The sequence below is a fragment of the Cydia pomonella genome, chromosome 15 (genome assembly GCF_033807575.1).
Source record: "Cydia pomonella isolate Wapato2018A chromosome 15, ilCydPomo1, whole genome shotgun sequence".
Classification (NCBI taxonomy): Eukaryota; Metazoa; Arthropoda; class Insecta; order Lepidoptera; family Tortricidae; genus Cydia; species Cydia pomonella.
This window is the reverse complement of record NC_084717.1, coordinates 19650921-19674730: the sequence shown is the minus strand read 5'-3', so window position 1 is coordinate 19674730 and position 23810 is coordinate 19650921. Positions and strand designations below refer to the sequence as shown.

Here is a 23810-nt window from a genome sequence, read left to right as displayed (position 1 = left end):
AACAGACATAGAAATTCTTGTGGCAAAATAAAGTGATTCAAATTCAAATTCAAAATTCAAAAATTTATTCTGCAAGTAGGCCTCAAGGGCTCTTTTACAAGTCAATACAACATTTATAGTAACATCATATAGTGACATGAAAAATACATAACAACATTTATAAATACAACAGCCAATACCTGAGTAAACATTACATTATAATAATCTTAAAATAAATAATGAATACAATACAATAGAGATGTATAGTCTCTATGGTTAAATGATTACTCTATGATTGACAAAACCAAATATCGACATGTCTATTATCGATGTTACCTTAGCGTCATAGATATTTTGAACATTGTATAAACACATAGCTACCGCGAAATACACAACACGTTCGATATCTTCTTTGATACACCCATTGGTAGTTTTCTTATTTTTTGACACTGTATTCTACAGTTTACGTTTTTATTTTTTAAAGAAATTATGGTCGGATTTGTAATTGATTTGCATTCTTGAAATTTCCCGGTAAATTACAGCAAGTAGAATTTACATCTTTTAATTATTAATCTATGACTGACGTATATCGATGTTATTATTTGTCGATGTTTCATCTTCTCAAGCACTCGTTTTTGCCACAAATGTCTTGTTACGAACAATATATTAAAAATTAGTTATCACCTGTCTGTCTACTCCTATGAATACATGCTTCCGAAACTATACATGTTTTGGAAACCACGGCTAACCCAGACTGTTACCGGGACCGGGAAAATTCCACTATTCACGGGACTAGTAGACACTAGCAACACATTAACATTAGTATCAAGTATCAAAATCTCTTAGCCCGACTTTACTACACTATCGGTAATACCGCCACGTGCCAATTTGAACAGCTGCAGGGCTAATATGGTCGGCTCGTTATCATTTGTCACCATACCTGTCACGTTCTAAGTATGTAAGTGCGAAAGTGACGGGCAAGGTGACAAGCGATAAAAATGGAACCATGCTGCCACTGCTGCGGTGTTATCATGGTTCCATTTTTGTCGCACTTACATACTTGTTAGAACGTGACAGATATGGTGACAAATGATAAAGAGCCGACCATCTTAGCTCTACTGAGCTCGTAAAACAATTGGTAAACAATAGATAAAGATATTTTATTATTCAAGTAGGCATATTAACAATGCAATATGCCTACTTGAATAATAGGCAATGCGCTTATGAATGTCAAATAAAGCTACACCGACTCTAACCCTACACCTCTGACCCGAGAAGATTTAAATCCCCCCTCAATTGGAGGAGGCTATCCCAATGGGGGTTATTTGCTGCCCACCATAAAACATACTAAAATTTACGTTGGGGAATAGAAAAAAAGAGACTCTGACCTGGACAAACAATTATAGCGCTTTCTCTGTTACTCCTACTGAAAGTTCCATAAAAGCATCTCGTTTGGTAATTTGCCGGCTCTAACATTTCATATCTATACTTATTTTATCTCTATGAGTTAGAGCCATATTAGGTGTTTTTCTAGCACTTATTGCTGTGTGTGACATGACATCGATACAAAATTTAAAAATCAGAATCGTCCTCCTAAAGTCTCTACATCTTTAGTTTACAGTAAACAAAAGCACCCAAAATTAGGTTAAGCCGTGTAGGTGGCGGTTGACACGCGAACAAGTCACCCATTAAGTCCTTAAGTCTGATTTGCTTCGCGGGCGTTTAGAGAAGAAAATAGGTCACTCATTTACTTATACACCGTGTTTTTTTGATTTCCGTTAATTTCAAGGGTGCATTCCTGAGCTTAAATTAAGCAACTTTTCCAAAGACACCGATATTCTAATCAGCTCCATATCGATATTTTATTTTTATCTGATAAGGCACGAGCGTGTACACTTGCCTTAGGGCTTTACATATTGATTAGTGTTAAGTACGAGTATATACATTTGCTACTTAACGTAAGTATTATCTCGGACGATCGATGTTCGAAATGACATTGATATGTCACAGTTTTCAATTGTTTGGTTGTAGTTAAATGTAATACCCGTGTTACAACAACGTTATATGCAACATTTAAAGACTTTTTATAAAAAAAAAAATAAGTATAAAAAGTTTTTTTTTTAAATAACTATGCCATTTAGTTTCCTTCAACGTACTTACCTACCCCGAAGTTGACGGAATTCAATAAAACACGGGTACATATATTACTTCGTAGAGATACGCCTTACGAACGAAACGAAGTGGGCCAGTACAATGGTGTCAAATCGCGTTATGTGCAACCAATGCGAGCCAGAGTGTAGTCATGTAAACAAAAAACTTTTAAATTAAGTTTACATGTGTAAATGTAAAATCCATATAAAAGTTTTTTTGTTCCTAGTTGCGTTAGACTGTTAGGACTGGCTCGCATTGGTTCCGCCCAACGTTATTTGACACCAATGCACTGTCTCCATAGTACTCGGCTTCGCCCATAGGACCTGGACCACTATAAACAATGACCCATTTGATTTGGGGTTCAGATAAATGAGCTTTTTTTTCGCCGTTTTTCCAAGATATATTTATTTTTATAATGACCTTGTGTTAACTAGTGACCCTTATTTTTGCCCTGACAAATAATTTAATTGACCGAAGAGTTAGCGAAGGTCTCCACTTTGACTCGGTTAAACTGCTTTCGTTTGTCTGGATGTACCTACTCGTCTACAGGTTGCAAATCTCAATTGATTCTCGTGTGGGAGCAGGTTCCTTCCTTCCTTCTTTCTCGCGTTGTCCCCGGCATATTGCCACGGCTCATGAGAGCCTGGGGTCCGCTTGATAAATAATCCCAAGTTTTAGCGTAGGCACTAGTTTTTACGAAAGCGACTGCCATCTGACCTTCCAACCCAGAGGGTAAACTAGGCCTGGTTGGGATTAGTCCGGTTTCCTCACGATGTTTTCCTTCACCGAAAAGCGACTGGTAATTATCAAATGATATTTCGCCGAGTAAGCAGGTTTTACTGTAATTGTATTATTCAATTTACTTCTACAAATGGTGTGGTGTAAATTTTGGCAACCTAATCCCGGTAATTGGTTCAGGAACGAGGCAACGAATAGCAAAAGCATCTGCCAACTGATTGTGCAGCCCGGAGGGGAAATATAAAAAGGCCTAATTGAGATTAGTCTGGGTTTTCTATATTATCTACATTTTAAAATAACATGGTGAATTTATTTCCTAAATAACAGTTTTTTAGTTATTTACGATACAAGTGCAAAAAAAGGAAGTTCGTAGTGTTTTAAATCGACCCGAGCTGCGAATTACCTATTCGCACATGAATCGTACAATTACAGTACATATGACCCTTTAAATTTTCGACATAGTTACATAATGTGCTAATTTACGCACTAGTGCGGAAATGTGCCATTTAGGCATTGTACCAAGGATGCTGGCGGCATTTCGTCGTTGTATCGCAATATTGATACGTTATGCCAGGAAGCCGCCAGCTCTTCGGTGACCAGTTACGTGAACCAGACGTTTCGCGATTTCTGCAAAAAACTTGTGCGCACTGGGATCCCATGGACCTAGAGTTTCAACGCCAAATGGTACTCTCTCTCTACCGAGGCTCTATAAATATTACATATTACATACGTTTCAAAATTTTCGGCGCTTTCCGCCGCTGCGCCCGCTTTTACATTAGTCCGTTGGAGGTGGGATGGTGCCAGTGTGTCTGCGCAGGTAGCATCCTACACTAACATCCATCCCAAGCTCCAAGGAACTAAGGACACCCCATCGCTCTTGTGTGTTGCAGGTGTCCATGGGCGACGGTACTCTTGTCAGTGACAATTTACTCGTATGACCATACCATATAAAATTTGGCGAGCGAGACAAGAAATCCTTTATGAAGAATGCATTTTCCCTCACCTTGGCTGATAATATGGCTCAGCACTTTGTAGTAAAGTTTATTTAACGCTCGTGCCCTTAAATCCCCACAACTGTCAAGATTCCACTTTTCTCTCCTGGTAATTTTGGAACATTTTGTTTGTTTGGGTATCAATATTATGAGGGGTTAAACAACAACTTTGCTCCTCGTGGCGCAAAAGGCGATTTCGCGCGGCCGTGGTGTCTCCTTCTGTATTATAAATGCGAACGTAGCTCTGTTTGTCTGTACGTGTTCCCGCTTAAACTGCTGAACCGATTTAGACGAAATTTGGTATGGAGATATGATGGTCTTTTATCAATCATCATTATCATCTCGCGCAGACGAAGTCGCAGGCAGAAGCTAGTGTCTCTATAAATATGGATTAGGGCCACCCCACACTAGCGTCTTGTCAGCGCTATGGAAAACGGCGTCGCTGCGCAGTTGCGCCTACGTTGCGTCGAGCAGCAGCCATAGAAATGGCTAGACGCCGACGCTCGGGGGATGCTAGTGTGGCTAATGTTGCTAAGTGTGGCTAGTGATGCTAAGCTGAATCTTAAAGGCGTAATCGAATTTTAGTTATTCGATCTGTTTCCGATATGATGCTGATCTGCCAGAGTCAAAAGTGACGGTTTTGGTTGAAGTAATGCCATTTTTGACACGTTGCACGACCCCGCAACGTGAGACGACGTCGTATCGTGGGTAAGTGTGTTGGCCCTAATTAAGGCCGCGGATTGGACACACGCGAGCGGCAAATCAAAGCCAAAGTTCATGCATTTGGACGAACGCGATGAATGGCCTTTTGAATTAATATGACGGCTCGATTCGAAGAATGAGATACGATACCGATAAGTTCTCATTCAGATATCGTTTGTATGTCGTATATTTAATTGACAGAAGCAGCTCAAGCAACCAATGTCATTTTGACGTTAGAAATATCGTAGGTAGATCTTATTGCGATCACAGCGGAATCGAAATATACATCAATTTTGACATGTCGTTTAGTTACCGATCTTTTAAAGATCTTTCCAAGATCTTAAGAGTGTTCTAATCATTCTTCGAATCAGGCCGTGAGTGAATTTCAATATTTTTTCTGAAAAAAGAACAAATGACGAATTGAGATCAAATGGTGTTCAGCGATAAAATAGCGCATAAAAATATTCACAGTAACTTGCATTTTTTTTAGTTGTATTGTTTTTTGTTTACTTATATTTTACAGGAGCTAGGGCTAAATTAATATTGCAGCGCGTCGTTGTTTAAAAGAATACGATTTTGGACAAAGGATTTTCTGTATTAATTTTTAAAAAGATCGAGGTTACGTCTTTTAAGTTACAATTTTTACACGAGTCATTCTTTATTCAGGATTTGTTTTCGTCTTTGTGCTTCGCTTTAAATACATATTGGAGCGACGTATTTTTTGTAATCTTATACACGGTGAAATTTAATCGGTGATCAGGAACCAATTTTTTCGATTCAGAAGGTAATCGATGGCGAACACATTTATCTAGCACTAAAACAACTAACTTCTTTTTTTATAATATCTAATTTTAAATTCAAATTGAAATTTATCACCCTACCAATGGTTTAGTCTAAAGAGTTTAAAACCTCTTTCCTAAATAACAGCCATAAAAAACTAAAGACTTGGGACCAATAAGATGCCAATTTGTCATTGTCAAATTGTAAAACTCCCCGTCAGAGCGATGGCACTTGACGTACACTTACTGCCCTTCAATATAAAATAATAAAACTTTATACAAAAAATAAAACCGACTTCAAATATTACCAAAAGCGCCATACATGTACCTATAACATTTGAAGAATTCCCTCGATTTCTCCAAGATCCCATCATCAGACCCCGACTTGGTGCCAACGGGACCATCTCCGGATTATACCCGATCGATTAAAAAAAATTTTTTTGAAAATCGATTCACGATTCTCGGAGATATCGAGTAACACACAAAAAAAACAGTCGAATTGAGAACCTCCTACTTTTTTGAAGTCGGTTAAAAAGTAGGATGTCCATGTGTACGTGGGATTAATTGTGATTCGAAATGATTAATTATTTATTATATTTGAATAATGATGATGAAATGGATATTCCAATGCATGTATTTCCTTTGTTGTTTTTATTATATTTGTTTGACATTTAGAATTTATTCTAGAAACAATCTAGACTAGTATTTTTTATACATTTTTTTTGTATGACTGTATTTTGTGAAAGTTTTAGTATTAAATTTGATCTATGAATTATATTCATTAGTATTATATATGGAATAATATTTACAACATCAATAAATTGCTCTGATAATTAGATTAAGATAATTATATGTAATACTGTCTTACTATTCATAAGTGCTTGTTGCTAGGCCTACATGAATAAAGTATATTTGAATTGAATTGAATTGAATTGTGTATCCGGTGTTTATTTTACCGATGTTAAAAAAGAGGGCTTCGATAGTTTAAGAAGTGGAGAAAATAACACAAGCAGGTGACTATTCAGCACCAGATTTAATCGCGAACTGACATTAACATGTAAATAAACAAATATACTTCAAGTATTCAAATATGGAATACTAGAAAAAGAACTTAAAACTATCATAGACAATAAAAGGATATAAAAATTATATACAACCTCAGCAGATACCATTAACTGAAGTTAATTAAATTGTGAAGTAAATTGCATGAGATCTCGCGTATGGTTTCGTATATTTAGTTTGGTAATAAAAATTTCAACTCCTGATCACCGATTAAATTTCACCGCGTATACCCAAATACCATTACAATTTATTGAAAGTAAGGTATGGCAAACCCTCTAACTTTTGAATCATAGGTCCAAAAAATATGAAAAAACGTGAAAATAGAACTTAATAAAGACATTCAATGAAAACTGTCGAGACCATGAGCATAAAAGGATAAAAAGAAAAAAGAAGAAAAGAAAACTAAAAGAAAAAGTAGGAAAAAAAAGAAGAAGAAGATGAAGGAAGAAAGAAGGAAGGAAGGGAAGGGGAAAGGAGAGGTTAGTTCTAGAATAACTACATCTGTTTTACTTTGTTTTGTTTTTTTTTTTTTGTTTTGTTTTAACTAAGGTTAAGAATTTTAACATAAGTACAAAATGTAAGCGCGTAGTATTAGCAAGTTGTGTTTTCATTTAATTGGGTGAATAGATTTCTGTGGTTATTATTTAAGTCCAATTGTATTTGTATTAAACCTGTTGGCAAACCTTAATAAATAAATAAATAATAGGCTGACTCATGCTAGACCGACCCGGGCCCGGCCGGAGCTTCCGGCGCTTCGTTTTCTATGGAAAGCACCACGAGATCACCGATCAGCCGTCATAGACAATGACGTGTCGGACGTGACGTGTTGGTCTAGCGTGAGTCATCCTTTAAGCCGTCTTTAATTTATCGCATAAAGTTTCCCTTTATAGTAAAAACACGTTTAAAGCGATGTGAAGATCCTTTTGCTTGTTATGTACCATCAGCCGCAAAAGTGCATGACGACATTATCAATGAATTCATTCATAATTTCTCCATGCAATTTCGCAGCTGTACATGATACTTACTAATAGTACCCGTTCAAGATCTATTGTGACGGACGGGTAACTACGGAACCCTACACTGACAGCGCGGCTTACGTGGGCGATGACTCGCGAATGCGACGCGGCGCGGCGCGGCGGCCCAACGGCATTCGGAGATCGCCCACGTAGGACACTTCCATAGGTATCAAAGGATTGAATTCACCCGCGCCGCGCCGCTTCGCGTTCGCGAGTTATTCGCTCAGGTAAGACACTGCCTGAGCATGGCCCGACGTGCTCTTGGCCGGTTCTTATGTAACTTTACGTGTCCGTTGACTTCTGACCTTTTGCACAATATAATATTGAATTAACAATTCATACTCCTTTGTAATAAATTGCAGCGTGTCCCGGAGAATTTAATTTTTGCCGGCACCTTTTGCATAAGTAATTCAATTTTACCTCTACTATCACCCTCACAAAATAATTATCGCCAGAGGGGAATTCAATTCATTTTAAAATCAACGTTAATATGGGGCTGTCCAAAAGGTATTTAGGTGTTTCGATAGTCTGTTTTACGTGAAATTATTTTAATACAAGTATGTATTTTTAGAGTTTCATTATTTTGTTGACCGTCTGTCTGTCTGTCCGTCTGTCTGTCGGGACGTGCGAAGTCGGGACGGGTCGCTAGTTATTAATAAAAATCTGATCGCAATATATCCTGTGAAGCGGTAGTGTTATTAAATGATTTCTCATTCGCATAGCAATGTGCCAAAGAGAATTTCCAAAAATTGCAGTTCCGTGAAATGCTCTCGGTATTTTTAAAACCCGACGCAAAAACAGCGAGGGGTGTCATATGTTTGACTCTCATGTCTGTCTGTCTGTCTATCTGTCTATCTGTCTGTCTGTGGCATCGTAGCTCTAGAACGAACGGGCCGATTTCGATGCGTGTTTTTTACGTGAAAGTGATTTTTCCTGCACTGCGTCTGTCAGTTCCAGTTAACAGTTCCAGCAGTTTGAAGAGTATCAGCTCTTTTCTAAATTGATGGAAGACATTTTTGGCATGAAATAGATTTTGTTGGCTTATGGCGTAGGGGTTTTTTTTTTTCAACATTTAATCAAAAAGTTAGTTCTACACGCTTATTTCCAAACCTTCTTAGAGTTAAATAGTTACTATCTATTCTTAAGACACCTGTACCAACGAGTGATATATAGTCGGTCGAACATGTTTGTCAGAAGAAAGAAATAGGCGCGAATTTCAAATTTTCTATGGGACGATAACATCTGCCTAAATCTTTCAAACTTTTTTATTCTAATTTAATTGACTATTAATGTTAACTGAAACAGTCGTCAACAGTTAAAAACATTGAGTGGGTAATAATCCCTAATCTGAACGGGAACTTTCTAAGTGGAAACTTGCATGAGAATATTCTCATGAAAGTATTCTGAAATTTCGGGAATTTTGCGAATGTTTCCAACTTGACATTGCTATCGCATGCATATAGTCCTTTTGATGATGTCTATTTCGATTCTATTTTTTCGACTTTAGTCATATAGTATGCTAGTGTTTTGAGGCTGACATCGATCGTTTACCGTGCATCAAAGGCAGTGTGAATCGAAAATTCTGTTACAAATCCAAGCCTCTGTTCGTATCGATTGGATATTTATAATGCAATGCTTTTAGTGTAGACTGGTAGCCCATCACAGCCATACATTTTGGATGGAAAGCCTGTCAATTCGAGCTAATGGAAGGTACTCCACTCTTAGAAGACACGTGTCAGAATTTATTTAACAAGGTCAGATTTCATATTCCTTTCAATGTCAGCAAAGGTTTTGAGCAAAAACAAACCTAAATCGAGAAAATTTTCCGTAGGCTAGTCGGAGAAAATGTGGCAATGACAAGCGGTCAAATTAGTATTAAATTTTCGTCCTGGAGGGTAAATTTTCCCATTAAGGAATCATGAAAACATATGCATAGGTGTAAAACCGACCAAATGCACATCGGACCACGCATAACGGAGCGTTCCGTGAAGGTAAGCATACAAGCAAAAAGGCGTATCTTTGCGATACTTGTGTCCAAGAATTTTTTAACTTTTACCTCACAGATTTACCAGTTCGCAAAAGGTGCACACACTATCAGTTCCATTCAGGGCAGGGGCCCATTTCTCGAACGGTATTGTCAAGTCGTATGGGTTACCATGGCAACACGAAAATAATATTAGAATGTTTAAGAAATGGGCCCCAGGTTTCGGCCTGATGACTAATAGGAACCGAGCGTGTGTGGGGCGCTGGACGATTCCAGTCAGCGTCGAAAGATATTGGCCGGACAGTCCGTGGTCTTGGGGTGAAAACTGACAACTCTCAACAGATAGTGTGTAGTCGCAGAGGTGGCAGTAGGCCATTGCCAGAAGGCATTATTCGCTTATATGTTTGTTGGTGCTCTGGGATACTAGGCCGCATGATAGGACCAGAGACTGCGGGCAGACTGGTAATGGGTGGCACCCTTAACTAGCGCATCTATAAATATTAAGCACTTATTTTACAACATTTACCTGCCGGTCCTTATACATCAGCACGATGACCATCAGATTAAGAAAGAACCCGAAGAACCCGATCAGGAACAGCACGAAAGCCGAAGCCACGTACCCCCATCTCGGCATGAGGAGGGGGAAGCCCTCGTCGAACGGCTTGACCATCGTGTCGTTCCAGTTCACGGGAAACGACGTCATTTTGAACCGTCACTTAGACACTAACACTACACTACACGTTGCCGCATGGCCACTTCACGTATCTGAAACAAGGATAGAATATTTTTACAATAACAATAATCATAATGGATATATACAGAGGATTATTAAAATAGACGCTTGGGGTATTGTTGTTGTGGTTGTAAAGGTTGTCTGGAAGAGATCGCTTATTAGCAATAAGACCGCCTGTTGTTTACCTCTTCTTAATGTGTTGTATTGTTTCTGTATTGAGGTGTGCAATAAAGAGTATTTGTATTGTCTTGTATTGTACTAAGGATACTGAAGGCATTTCCTCGTTGTATCACAATACTGATACGTTGTGCGTGGAAGCCACCAGCTCTTCGGTCACCAGTTACATTAGCCAGACGCTTCACGATTTCTGCAGCAGCTTGTGCGTGCTGGGACCCCATGGACCTAGAGTTTCAACGCCGTATTTTTCTATTGTAACTTTTTTAAACACGAATATCTCGTGTAACTCACACATTAATATTAGCGTTAAATGTGGTGTGTAGGAATGGCGGGGTGAAAAGAGATGACGGGGTGAATATGAATAAAATCTAGGACTGATATTATAAATAACCTAATAATTTATTATAAAGTACCCATACAAATTGTGTCATGCGATTGAAACAAAGAGTAAAGTAAGTATTGGATTGAAAATACTCGTAATAGATTTTTCCACGTAATAAATTTCGTGTTAGTTGTTTTTGTGAAACAATCTGCATCCCTGTTTATTTTCCTATTCAGCCCGCCATTCATATTCACCCCGTTCACGGTTTTAAGGGGAAACGTTCTAGATGTTTTCCTCTCTGGATTTTTAGTCCTAGATGAATATTTTTTATATGAGTTCAATATTACTAGTCTGTACTGAGATCCTTGTTTTTATAAGAAGTAGGTAACTTCAAACAGCGCTAAAAAGGCCAAATAAATGCGCCGTAAACAGACGCCTAGCATACAAAATCGGCAACAATAGACGCAAGAATCAAAACGGTCAGGCACAGATAATTTCATGCTCATATCATTCCAAATATTTAGTTACGTTACGGTTGCACTTTCAGAGTATGCTCTGAAAGTGGGTCGTTGTTGTCCTAAAAAGTGTACAGAAAATGATACGTTTCTGCACACTTTTTGTGTCCTCGTTACGGATTGTAAAATGTCGAGTAACGACTTAGACTTAAGTTTTTTTTAAGAACCGCGGGTTAATAATTTTGTTTTGACCTCTAGTATGCGTGTGACAAATCGCTAAACTGTACTTCGATTTGCAGTTTTTCTTTGTAAATAGGTTTGTACGTCCACTAATAAGTAAGTAAGTAAGTAAGTAAAGTAAATATTCTTTATTGCACCACAAAGAAGACAAATTAAAAAAAAAACAGATTTACAATGTAAAGAAAGGTAGCAACAGGCGGTCTTATCGCTGTAAGCGATCTCTTCCAGACAACCTTAGGGTAGCAGGATATAAAGAACAGTAAGTTTTTAGAAACAGGTAGTGCACGAATGAATTAGAGGAATAGGAAAATTACACATACATCAAGCAGACAGTACATACAGTACATTTACAATTTAAATAAACATATAAATTTTTTTTTTTTTTTTTTTTTTTTTTTTTTTTTTTTTTTTTTTTTTTAAATATTATAGGACATTATTACATAAATTGACTAAGTCCCACAGTAAGCTCAATAAGGCTTGTGTTGAGGGTACTTAGACAACGATATATATAATATATAAATATTTATAAATACTTAAATACATAGAGAACACCCATGACTCAGGAACAAATATCCATGCTCATCACACGAATAAATGCCCTTACCAGGATTTGAACCCGGGACCATCGGCTTCGTAGGCAGGGTCACTACCCACTCGGCCAAACTGGTCGTCTAAATAAATATAACAATACATACCTATATTAAAATAAATAAATATTAGATACATATCTAAATATACATACATACATAATATAACACAGCGGCACATTAAGAAAGAGACAAGTAATGATTTTTCAGTAGGGTTTTAAAGCTTTGAAGAGTTTTCGCACACCTAATATCTAAGGGCAGGCTGTTCCACAGCCGAACAGCTCGAAAAGTGAAAGAGTCAGTATAATATTTTGTAGAGGATGGAGGGGGGATGGGGGGGTTAGTAGATACATATCCGGCAAATGAGTCGGACAAATTGTGCCTATAGAGGTACTTATTTATTGCGCCTTTGTCAAAGTAAATGAACAAGAAATATCGAACAAACCACGGTACCTGTAAGCGTGGCGTGGTGTATGCTTTTATTAAGTAGTTTATAGTTTCGCGATACCGGCCGTCGTCATCAGAAATTACTTAGTTTGAGATATCGTCAAAACTCAACCTTGTTTTTTTACATGTATACAGTAGCCTTATCACGTTTGACACTGAAATATTCGCTGACGACCGCGTAACTTACTTTACAGTACATATGGTGCTACTTTACCGCACTAGTGCAATTAGATAGGAAAATTAGCATATTACGTTAATGTGTCAAATATTTAAAGGGCCATATGTACTATAAAACGTTGTACGATACATGTGCGAATAGGTAATTCGCAACTCGTGTCAGAATCAGAACATTTATTTGCTTTCACGTATAAATACATGCAAATACAATTGTAAAATTTAGTACTTTATAGTACTTACATGCTAAAACTGATTATTCTAAGGTTAGGTATGTATGGGAGTTATGCATTTTAAAATTAAGGGGGTACGTACATGTCATTCAATAGGACTAAGTAAAAATAATAATCAATCATGATAATGTGAGGAGTAATTAGTCAAGTGAATTCGCGAAATATTCATTAATTGTGTAATACGGCCTATTAATAAAGAAGTCTTTTACTTTTTTGTCAAATAATCTAAAATCTTTACAATCCTTAATGTCTTGGTTTAACTTATTAAATATTTTGATTGCCATGTTATTAAAACTATTATTAAAGTGGCCATAACTTGATTTAGTACGTGCTAGTTTGTTTTTGTTTCTCAGATTGAAATTATGACAATCACTAGATGTGGGATACTTATTCCTATGTAGGTAAACATAAACACATATGCGATAGAGATACACTGAGGTGATCGTCATGATTTTTTGATCTTTGAACATATCTCTGTGGGTAATTGGTATACGTGTGGATCCAGTAATAAGACGTAGTGCCTTTTTCTGCAAGAGTAACACCGAATTAATTAACCGAATTAATGTCGATTTAAAACACTCCCTTCAGTCGTGTTTTAATTTATTGCCACTCGTTTCGAATTTCCTATTTTTCGCACTTGTATCGTAATGTTCTATTATATACATCCCGCTCGCATTAATATTGCAGTCATCTTTCTTTTTCACTAATATGCTCGTATGAGCGAAATGCATAAAATAGAAGATTGTTAACCAAGTGATGAAAGGCATCCATTTCCATCAAGGTAGTTTGGCGCTCGAACACAGTGAGAGCACCAATAATCCGAGACTGAAATGGTGCCTTTCACCCGAGTTAAGCACTCTACGTTTCATTTCGAATACGAGGAAAGTAAAATACATGTGCATTAAAAAAACACGGCTAAGTATAAACTTCAGTCGTTTTTTTTGAGGGTACTCACAATTAACAATTATCGTAAAAAATTCTTTATTTATGGAATGCGGAGTTAATCATCCTAATAAATAAATGCCGTCACCGATATAAAATATCACTACTCAGTAGTATTAGTCTTTGATTTTATCCGCCTAGAACCCGTTAATTGATTGACTTCTTCGTAATTTCTACGGGCAGTAAGCAGATTTATCAGATAACACAAATATACTAACCATGCTATGGAACGTACACGTGTTCTGGAAATAAATTGAATTGAATATCAATTAGAACAGAAATTGGAAACCCAAATTACGAAGGAATATCGAACTAATCACTTTAATGAAGTGAAGATGTATTTTGGATGTAGAGTAATTTGGAATATGACCTGGTTTAATTCGTAGGAGTAGACATTAATGTCTAGCTACAAGTAATACCTACAGACGACGAATACAGGCTGCCTACTAGGCCCCCGAGCTATATAAGTATACACAGTATCGTGTTCAGTACGGGTCAAACGAAGGAGAATGATTCAGAATTTTAAGTGGTTTTCCATTAAATGTATATCCAGAGATGAAAATGGGGATTATGTTCGTATGGAGAAGCGCTCGTTTCCTTTCTTCTTAAAAGCTACCGAAAATAATGGTTTCAGAGAAGCAATTTGGCTCTTTACATTAATGACCATCAGTTTTTAGTCAAAAAAAAATAAGTTTTTTAGTTAAATCAAGTTATTATCTAGTAAATTCTGGTATTCTGCCTATTTTTTTTTCAAAGATAATTGGAATGGTATTTACACGACGTACATAGTACGAGGGGCGTTCAATATATAATGAGAATGAGATGCAAACTCGTTAAATATTAGGAAAGTAAATACTGGCCGGTAAAGCTAATCTACACTGATTGCCATTAAAAAAACTTACTGTTTTTTTTTTAAATAAAATACGGCGATTTCTTTGCGGTCCTATTGAGTACGATAGCGAAAATGGAGAACATTGAACTGCGCGCCGTTATCAAATACTTGTGTATGAATTTTTTTTCTACCGACCAAGTCAATTTAGATTTACGGGACACTTTAAGGTCTAATGCTCCTCCGTATTCGACAGTCGCACGTTGGTGCGTCGAATTAAGACGTGGAAGAACGTCGACCATGGATGACCCCCGCTCCGGACGCCCTACTACAGCAGTAACTGAAGAAAGTGTGAAAAAATCCCCGTTTTCAAACGACTACTTCGCAAGCATCTTCTGTCAGAAGAACTTAAATAAGGTTCACCATCATGTATATGTACATAATTATATGTATTAGTCTATCTTTTATACATTATATAAGTAGTAGTATTTAACTATTTATATATTTTTAATATTATTTGACTTCACGTTTAATTTTTTCCTTATTATTTGTTATTATTTTTTCCTGCACCAACATACACAAATGTCTCTGTTTGACCCAATGGTTGACTGGTAGAGAATGCCTTTTGGCATTAAGTTCGCCATTTGTACATTTTTCTTTATGTGTGCAATAAAGTTTAAATAAATAAATAAATAAAATCGAAACTTAGTTTTGGCGGATCGTCGTGTCATGGTTCGTTCTATTACTGAACGTGTAAAGATTTCAACGGGGAGTGTGCATAATATTTTACATTAACGCTTGGGTATGAAAAAGGTATCTGCGCGTTGGGTACCCAGAATGCTTACTGACACGCAAAAACAAACTAGAGTCGAGATTTGTCAACAAGCTTTGGACCTGATACGGCAAGACCGGGAACTTTTTTTGGCGCGATTTATAACAATGGATGAAACATGGCTCCATCATTACGACCCTGAAACGAAACTGCAGTCTATGACATGGAAAAGGCCATCATCTCCAACTCCGATGAAATTCAAGGTGGGCTCATCTGCCGGTAAGGTCATGGGCTCTGTTTTTTGGGATGGTAAAGGGATCGTAATGATTGCGTATCTCGACCATGGAGCCACTATTACGGGCACTTTATATGCTAAACAAATAGCAACATTGCGCAATGAGATCCACGAAAAACGGTGAGGTAAAATCTCGAAAATGATGTCGTTCCATCAGGACAATGCACTGGCACACAAGTCCGCCGTTGCAATGGCTGCAATTCGTGATACTGGGTTCGATATCCTTAAGCATCCTCCGTATTCACCAGACCTTGCCCCTAGTGATTTCTACCTCTTTCCGAAATTCAAGGAATACCTAAGAGGCAAGAAATTTGAAGACGACGACACGGTAGTCGCTGCAGTACAAGATTTTTTATGTACTCAAGATGAAACCTTTTTTAGAAATGGAATTTTAAGTTTAGATAAAAGAGTAGTATTATGCTAAAAGGTGACTATGCCGAAAAAAAAACATTTAATAGAAGTTGTATATAACATACTCATTCTCACTTTTTATTGAATGCCCCTCGTATTTTTAAGATGGTTAATTAAAACAGTTAGATTAGGAAAGTTTAGCAAGAACAGAAAATTAATAAATTCTTCGAAGCCATTAATTTTCGCTGAATAAATGGGGGTAAAATTTGTAGGTTTTAAGGTGGCATTTAAAAGGCAGGCAGGTGAATGCAGCACATTTACTGATGTAGCCAAAACTGAAAATTGCGTTAGGCACATTGCTGTTGTGGAAAAAATATTCATTTCGTCACTCTTAGTCGAGAAAATCCTGAATTTGAAAGGTACCTTTAGATCATCACGGCTCATGGCAACTGATCCCAAGAACTAGCGTAGACACTAGTTCTTACGAAAGCGCCTGCCATCTGACCTTCCAACCCAAACGGTAACCTAGGACTTATTGGGATTATTCCGGATTCCTCACGATGTTTTTCTTCACCGAAAAGCGACTGCTAACTGGTATGAAATGATATTTCGTACATAAGTTCCAAAAAACTCATTGGTACAAGTCAGGGGTTTCAGCCCGCGACCTCCGGATTGCAAGGCGCACGCTCTTACCGGTAGGCCACCAGCAAACGGTACCTACAGATAATTCTAGTAAATTCATACTTCAAGGAGAACGTCCAATTAGGGGAACTCCATTGCTAACGGAACATCAAATCCATTCCAACTAGTTGCATGACGTACGCAGTTATGCACCTTTAAGCTCCGAGCTCGACGTTCATCCTATTCCGTTCGGATGAATCCAAATCCTGCCCTCACAGCTGCACAACATGATTTGCAATTAACCTAAAATTCCAGCCGATATTCTCCGCATGAGAGGAGGCCTGTGCCCAGCAGTGGGACGTATATCAGAATCAGAATCAGAATCAGAATTGTTTATTGCACTCATGTTAGTGTACAGTTCTTTAAAACTATTTAATACAGTTCCACATGAACCCTGTAAGGGTATAGCAATATTCTTAAAACTAACTTATGAAATAACATGCATCATGGGCATAAGCCAATTAGAAAGGGCTGGTGTATGATATATTATATATATTTGTATGTCTTATTTGTGCCGGTGACGTTATTCGTCCATATTATCGTTAAAAAAATTATTTAATGTGTAGTACGTTTTTTTTACTAGATAAGTTTTTAATGAATTTTTAAAGTTACTAAAATTATTTATTTCTTTAATTTCATTTGGGATTTTATTATATATTTTTATGGCCATGCCAAAAGGGCCTTTGTGGATCATCTGTAGCGTAGAGTTTGGTGTGGCTAGTCTAGTTTTAGGTCGTAGGTGGGCCGCTCGCGAGTATTGAGGAAAGAGAGGAAAGAGAGTAAATATATAGGCTGATTTATTATTATTATTATTTTAATAGCTTCGCTGCGGCAGTTAGTTAACATTTTAGAGGAGACGAAAATGTATAAGTTATATAGAGCAAGATGCCAGAGCCGTCAGACCATACTTATTTTCTCATGACTAAAATGTATGAGATAATAAAGTGTTAGTATGTACTTCAAATTTCTGCATACTTGGTATATTGGTCCGACGGCAATTTCATGTAAAATGTTTTTTTTTTTTACGTTATAGGAGGTAAACGAGCAGACAGATCACCTGATGGTAAGCAATTACCGCCGCCCATGGATATCCAACATCAGAGGAGTTGTAAGTGCGTTGCCGGTGTTTAAGTTAGGAGTACGCTCTGTTCTTGAAGGTTTGTAGGTTGTATCGGTCCAGAAATATCGTAGGCGACAATTCATTCCACAGTTTAGCTGTGCAAATGTTGAATGTGTGAATGGTGCCAATATGGGACCATATAGCTCGCACTGTCAAAGAGTTATCAGCAGAGCCCGGAATTTTCGCGGCAAAACAAAAGGTATGATGTTCAAGTTAAGTAAGATTTTTAAATATTTTTCGTAAATTTTAATAATGATTTCTTTCTTCTATTACACAACTACCGATATCGTTAAAATAATATTTTGAACACTAGCTAGATTGCGACAGTCTTTTGTTTTGCCGCGGAAATTCCGGGCTTTGGTTATCAGATCTCATGTAGAGCCAAGCTTATAACTCTACAAGCCCTAATTTTACAAACTCTACACCTTAGTCCAAATATGTGGCTTGGCCGTTTCGCTACCGTCACATGGGCGCAGGTGAAAAATGTATTCACTGTGCATTACTTTTTTGTTATCCAAATTGTTCTTGTAGTAATATTTTTGGTGGGATTTCACTTCTTTTTTGTAACTTTGAATATGACAATTAATTCCCAATTTAAAGGGTGGGAGTTGATTTACTAAGAATCCTGAAATGTGTATTTTATTATTTATGTCGAGGAGTCCCTATATCAATTTTCAGACCGAAAGCAATAAAATTGATGAAATCTCATACAAATCTCCATCTCCTAGTTATGGGGTTGGGGGTAAAAGGTCCTTGTTTTAGGATTTTTTGTTGTTATTGTACTAATATTAGCTCACGTACCAAATTTCAGCTTTTTAGGACTTCAGGAATTACCCTAAGAATTTTGATGAATGGTGAGTGAGTGAGTGAGTGTAATCGGTTTCTAAAGTATAAAAGCTATGCAATTGAAACTTTGTATGTTTAATAAGTCAGATATTGACATCATACTCGTATCCCACGAATTTGCTTTATCTGGCATAACCTCAACCCAAATTAAGGCAAGGGGTTCAAAAGACGACGAAGCGCTTCGAGAAAAGGTAGATAGTGCCTTTGCGCTTCGCTTGGCTCGACTTGATTGACTACCGTGTCCCCAGATAGATCTCTAGAAATAACAAGACCATTTTTTTCTCAATTTGGCTCGATATGTTTCTTTTTTATAGCATTTCTCTGTAATTGTAAATTATTCCTGTAGCCCGACGATCGTCGTATTTCTATTAACTCTAATCTCGTCCTCGCAGTTAGCTGCACAACATGATTGGCAATTAACCTTAAAACAGCCAATATTTTAGTAGCTTCACAGCAATTAGTTAGCATCTAAAGGTGACATTCGGATAGTAACAGCAGCTGCATTACTGTAACAGCGTCGTTGTTTCTGCCGCTCTATAATAAATAAATATTATAGGACATTATTACACAAATTGACATCCCAAGTCAGTGTTGGTCGAATGTTATTTAGAATTGAACATTAAACATTACAAATTGAACCGTAAATTGGTTTATGGTTCAATTTGTAATGGTAAATGGTCATTTCTAATTAACCGTTCGGCCAACACTGTCCCCAGTACGCTCAATAAGGCTTATGTTGAGGGTACTTACGCAACGATATATATAATGAATATGTATAAATAATCAAATACATAGAAACACTCATGACTCAGAAACATATATCCGTGCTAATCGCACGAATAAAAACCAGGATTTAAATCCGGGACCATCGGCTTCATAGGCAGGGTCACTACTCACTAGGCCAGATAGGTCGTTGAATTCCGTACATCTGTCAATTTCCGTGATAAAATGTACTATCGGCAGTTGACTCCAAAATGTGGTTAAACGCGTTTCAAGATTAATACTCTATTCACTGCACACTACCACATTAGTTTACTGTATAATAAGCTATCGATATTACACTTTAAGTAATAAACAAAGGAATTAATCACGAGGCTAACTTCAAGATGGCGCTCGAACTGGAAGACCGTTGTCACTGTCAATTTCAATGAAAAAATGAGTGACGTTAGTAGCCGCATTACTGCGGCGATAAGAACTTTTAATCTGTCACTCATATTACTATGGAATTTGACTGACGGCACCCGCTTGAAGGGTATGCCGCAAGTGTCGCAACAGTAATGCAGCCACAGTTGCCATCCGAATACCACCATAAATTGAAGCGAACGTGATTGCTTTGCGTTGGCAAAGCAAAAAACATTGACATATTACAATATAAATTGTTTTTACTTTAAATGTGTACCTGTGTAGCGTTAAAAAATCTGATTATTGCTTACTAATATCTGCATTTGACATAATTTTCAAAATGATATGACCCGAGACAACAATAAGATTGTTTAGAAAATAATCATTTTATGCATGACATTATAATACCCATTTAAAATTACATTTATTTATTTGTTACCCATTTATTGGCTCTATCGCAAACTAATTTAAATAAAGCTGACAAAATTCGGGATAGACCCGATAAAATTATATTTCAAAGAACACATAACGAGTAGTCCAAACAATGCAAGCAAACAGGCATTAATATCCCATAGATTATTCATTTCATGTAGTCCAATATATTAATTGGTATCTACATGATTGATGCTCGATTATTGTTGATGTTCAGTGGACACAACGCGCATACTTTTCTTGATAACTAATTCATTGAACGAACTAATGAACTGAAAACAGATAACATTATTAAGTATATTTTGTCAACTAGGTATAGCTATTGACAACATTAAAAAATAGCCATAGGGCATCCGTAAACTAAGTACGAAGTTTTGCCTCTGTCTCACTCACGTACGAATTCACAAGTAGGTACATCGGAGGCAAAATTTGCGGTTCGCGGTTACGCCTCTAATATGTAATTAGCCGTATTGTTTGAAACCGGGCACGGCTTTTGTGGGGCCATTTTTTTCCGCTGATTATGAATTCAGTTAATTATACTACATCAATGTACAGTCAGCTGCAGAGAGAGATTTCTTTCATTCAGACAATTTTTACATTTTCAAGTTTAAATTGTACATTTCTTATCGTATATGTAGTTTGACATAAAATTTACTATTTCAGACAACATCGGTTTGGTCTGTGACCATTTGGCAAAGGCCTCTTCCATCTCTTTCCATTTTTTTCTATCTCTCGCCAGTCTGGTCCAGTGCCTCCCTGCGAATTTTACGATTTCGTCTTCCCATCTCATTTTTGGTGGTCCATGTTTTCTTTTTCTATCTTTTAGAAACCATCATATAATTCTCTTACTCCATTTCTCTTTGCCCCTGATCATATGTCCTGTCCACCTCCATTTGAGTGTTTTAACTTTAATTGTTACATCTTCCACACGTGTTTTGGATCGAAAAAACCTGTTTCTTATTCTATCTTTCAGTTTAACTCCAATCATGCTCCTTTCCATGGACCTTTGACATACTTGCAGTTTGTTTAAGTTGCTCTTAGTTAGAATCCAAGTTTGGCTGCCGTAGGTTAAAAGTGTTAAAACAGTTGCATACAATCAGTTTATGCAGGGGGGTCAACTCTCCCTGCATCTGACTGTACATCCCCCCTGCATACGACCAGTCTATGCAGGGGAGCGGGGTCACCTCTCTCTGCAGCTGACTGTGCCTTTAGGATCATTCATAATTTATTTAATGATTCCACGTTAATATTATGTCTTGCTACCGTCTTATAGATAATATCATAACCGCCGACCACAAGGCTCGTATGTCGCGTAACAAGGATCATGTTAGCTGAGGTGCATGCAAAGTGCATTTAATGCGGTACTAAACTCCACGTTTACATGAATAGTGAATTACGAAGGCTGGGGAACTTGCAGGCATCTTTCTCTGTCAATCTTATTACGAATTAATTGGAGTAAAAGAGAAAGGTGCCCGCAATTGGCAAACTTCGGTGTTCGCAGTGGGCCCTCAGAATTGCCGGCTTAATGTAATAGACGGGCGAGGGAAGTGAGGAAAGGAAATACAACTTAAAAAAATAGCAGTCCTCAACTGTGCGTTTCTTCTGAAACTTCCTGCCTCGCACAGCTAAATTGTGAATTGACTGTAACTATTTTTGCACAAACTAAAAAGCTATTAACACAAATATTGTTCCGAAAAATGCGTAATTTTATTTATGATCGATTACTTTTTCGTTAAAAATAATAATTCAACAACAATGATATCCTGGCGACGACGCTCAATGCAAGGATCTGAAGTCTCTGCAGCATAAGAAACTTGTACTCGTATTCTGTCTTTGTCTGTAGATTCGTTAATATTAAGTTGCTGCAATTTCAAATCTTATTTCTTTAGAGACATATTGCTGCTAGAACGTAGAAGTTTCTGCTAAAGCGTTCACAGGTTTATAAACCAAAGCGTTATTACTTTCTAACTTCTGTGCGCAATTTTGTCAGCGTAGAATGATCTTCTTTGTATTTTTTTTTCATTTCATTTGGGGTCGGCCCTCTGAATTTTTTTTCACCATTCGGCTCTGTCACCCGCAGTGTTAGTCACTAGGCAACACTGGTCTTCTTTATAGCGTTCTTTTCAACCCCTCTAGTCCCCCATACTTAAAGAGCGTTTTACCTATCTCTCCTCCGACAGGCCTTCACGGAAATATCTTTTTTTTTTATACTACGTCGGTGGCAAACAAGCATACGGCCCGCCTGATGGTAAGCAGTCTCCGTAGCCTATGTACGCCTGCAACTCCAGAGGAGTTACATGCGCGTTGCCGACCCTAAACCCGCCCCCCCCTCGTTGAGCACTGGCAACCTTACTCACCCGCAGGAACACAACACTATGAGTAGGATCTAGTGTTATTTGGCTGCTGTTTTCTGTAAGGTGGAGGTACTTCCCCAGTTGGGCTCTGCTCTAGATCTGGAATGACATCCACTGTGCTATGCCCTACCACACAAAGCGAGATGACATTCACAATGCCCATACCTCTCTTTTGGACGTAGTTTAAGGACGTACCCGGGTCCATCTACTTGTTCCCCCTCCATCCTCTACAAAATATTATACTGACTCTTTCACTTTTCGAGCTGTTCGGCTGTGGAACAGCCTGCCCTTAGATATTAGGTGTGCGAAAACTCTTCAAAGCTTTAAAACCCTACTGAAAAATCATTACTTGTCTTTGTCTTAATGTGCCGCTGTGTTATATTATGTATGTATATATTGATATGTATCTAATATTTATTTATTTTAATATAGGTATGTATTGTTATATTTATATGTTTATTTAAATTGTAAATCTACTGTATGTACTGTCTGTTTGATGTATGTGTAATTTTCCTATTCCTCTAATTCATTCGTGCGCTACCTGTTCTAAAAACTTACTGTTCTTTATTTTATATCCTGCTACCCTAAGGTTGTCTGGAAGAGATCGTTTACAGCGATAAGACCGCCTGTTGCTACCTTTCCTTGATGATCTTTTTGATCCTTATTCGTTTACTAATATGTATATGTTAAAATTGTTAAAGACCTAAAAGTGGCGCCATCTAATAGATAAAAGGCCAAATGATTGACAGCATCGTTTCGAGCGATGGCACCATAACGTTCCAAAAGTTTTAATCATGTGTCCAAAGATGGCAGTAAATTTACATGTCTACAAAGTTTTCTTAGTTAATAATTAATGAAAAATCCTTTTCCCTGCGGGCTTTTTAAATTCTGATATACGAAAAAGTATCTATAAAAAATTAAGAGCAATTAACATTATTTAGAGGTCGCTATAAATGAAACAATACTGCTATACAAAATAGTATGAAAATAAATTGACCCATCAATAATTCTGCTTTGGAAATGTGTTTAAGGGCTCTTTATTCGTTTTATTTATTATTTATAAGTATGCTAAAAAAGATGGCGATCGTTTTTTTTGTTTTAGGTAACTTTGCATTTTTTTATTTGTATGAGGATATTGCAAATCACAAAATCATAGCGACCACCACACATCATTTGATTTGATTATTCGCATATGAGTTCAAATTTGGCACATAGATTACTGTTCTATAAAGGGAGCCATGTGAAGATAAAATCCTTTCAACTTTTTTCTACATACAAAGTTGGACCATCCCATT

At 37.2% G+C, this 23810-nt stretch overlaps 1 protein-coding gene and 1 long non-coding RNA gene across 2 annotated transcripts in view; one reads left to right on the top strand and one right to left on the bottom strand.

Moving 5' to 3' along the window:
- Positions 1-23810, bottom strand: part of LOC133525427 (parapinopsin-like) — a 108264-nt gene that overhangs the window by 75655 nt on the left and 8799 nt on the right. Inside the window, exon 2 of the mRNA XM_061861674.1 lies at positions 9930-10168. Coding sequence (XP_061717658.1) covers positions 9930-10106 — 177 coding nt within the window. The 5' untranslated portion in view covers positions 10107-10168. The remainder of the gene's footprint in view (positions 1-9929; positions 10169-23810) is intronic.
- Positions 673-1991, top strand: LOC133525410 (uncharacterized). The gene is made up of 2 exons (XR_009800570.1): positions 673-1002; positions 1103-1991. It is a non-coding gene; the product is annotated as an uncharacterized LOC133525410 (long non-coding RNA).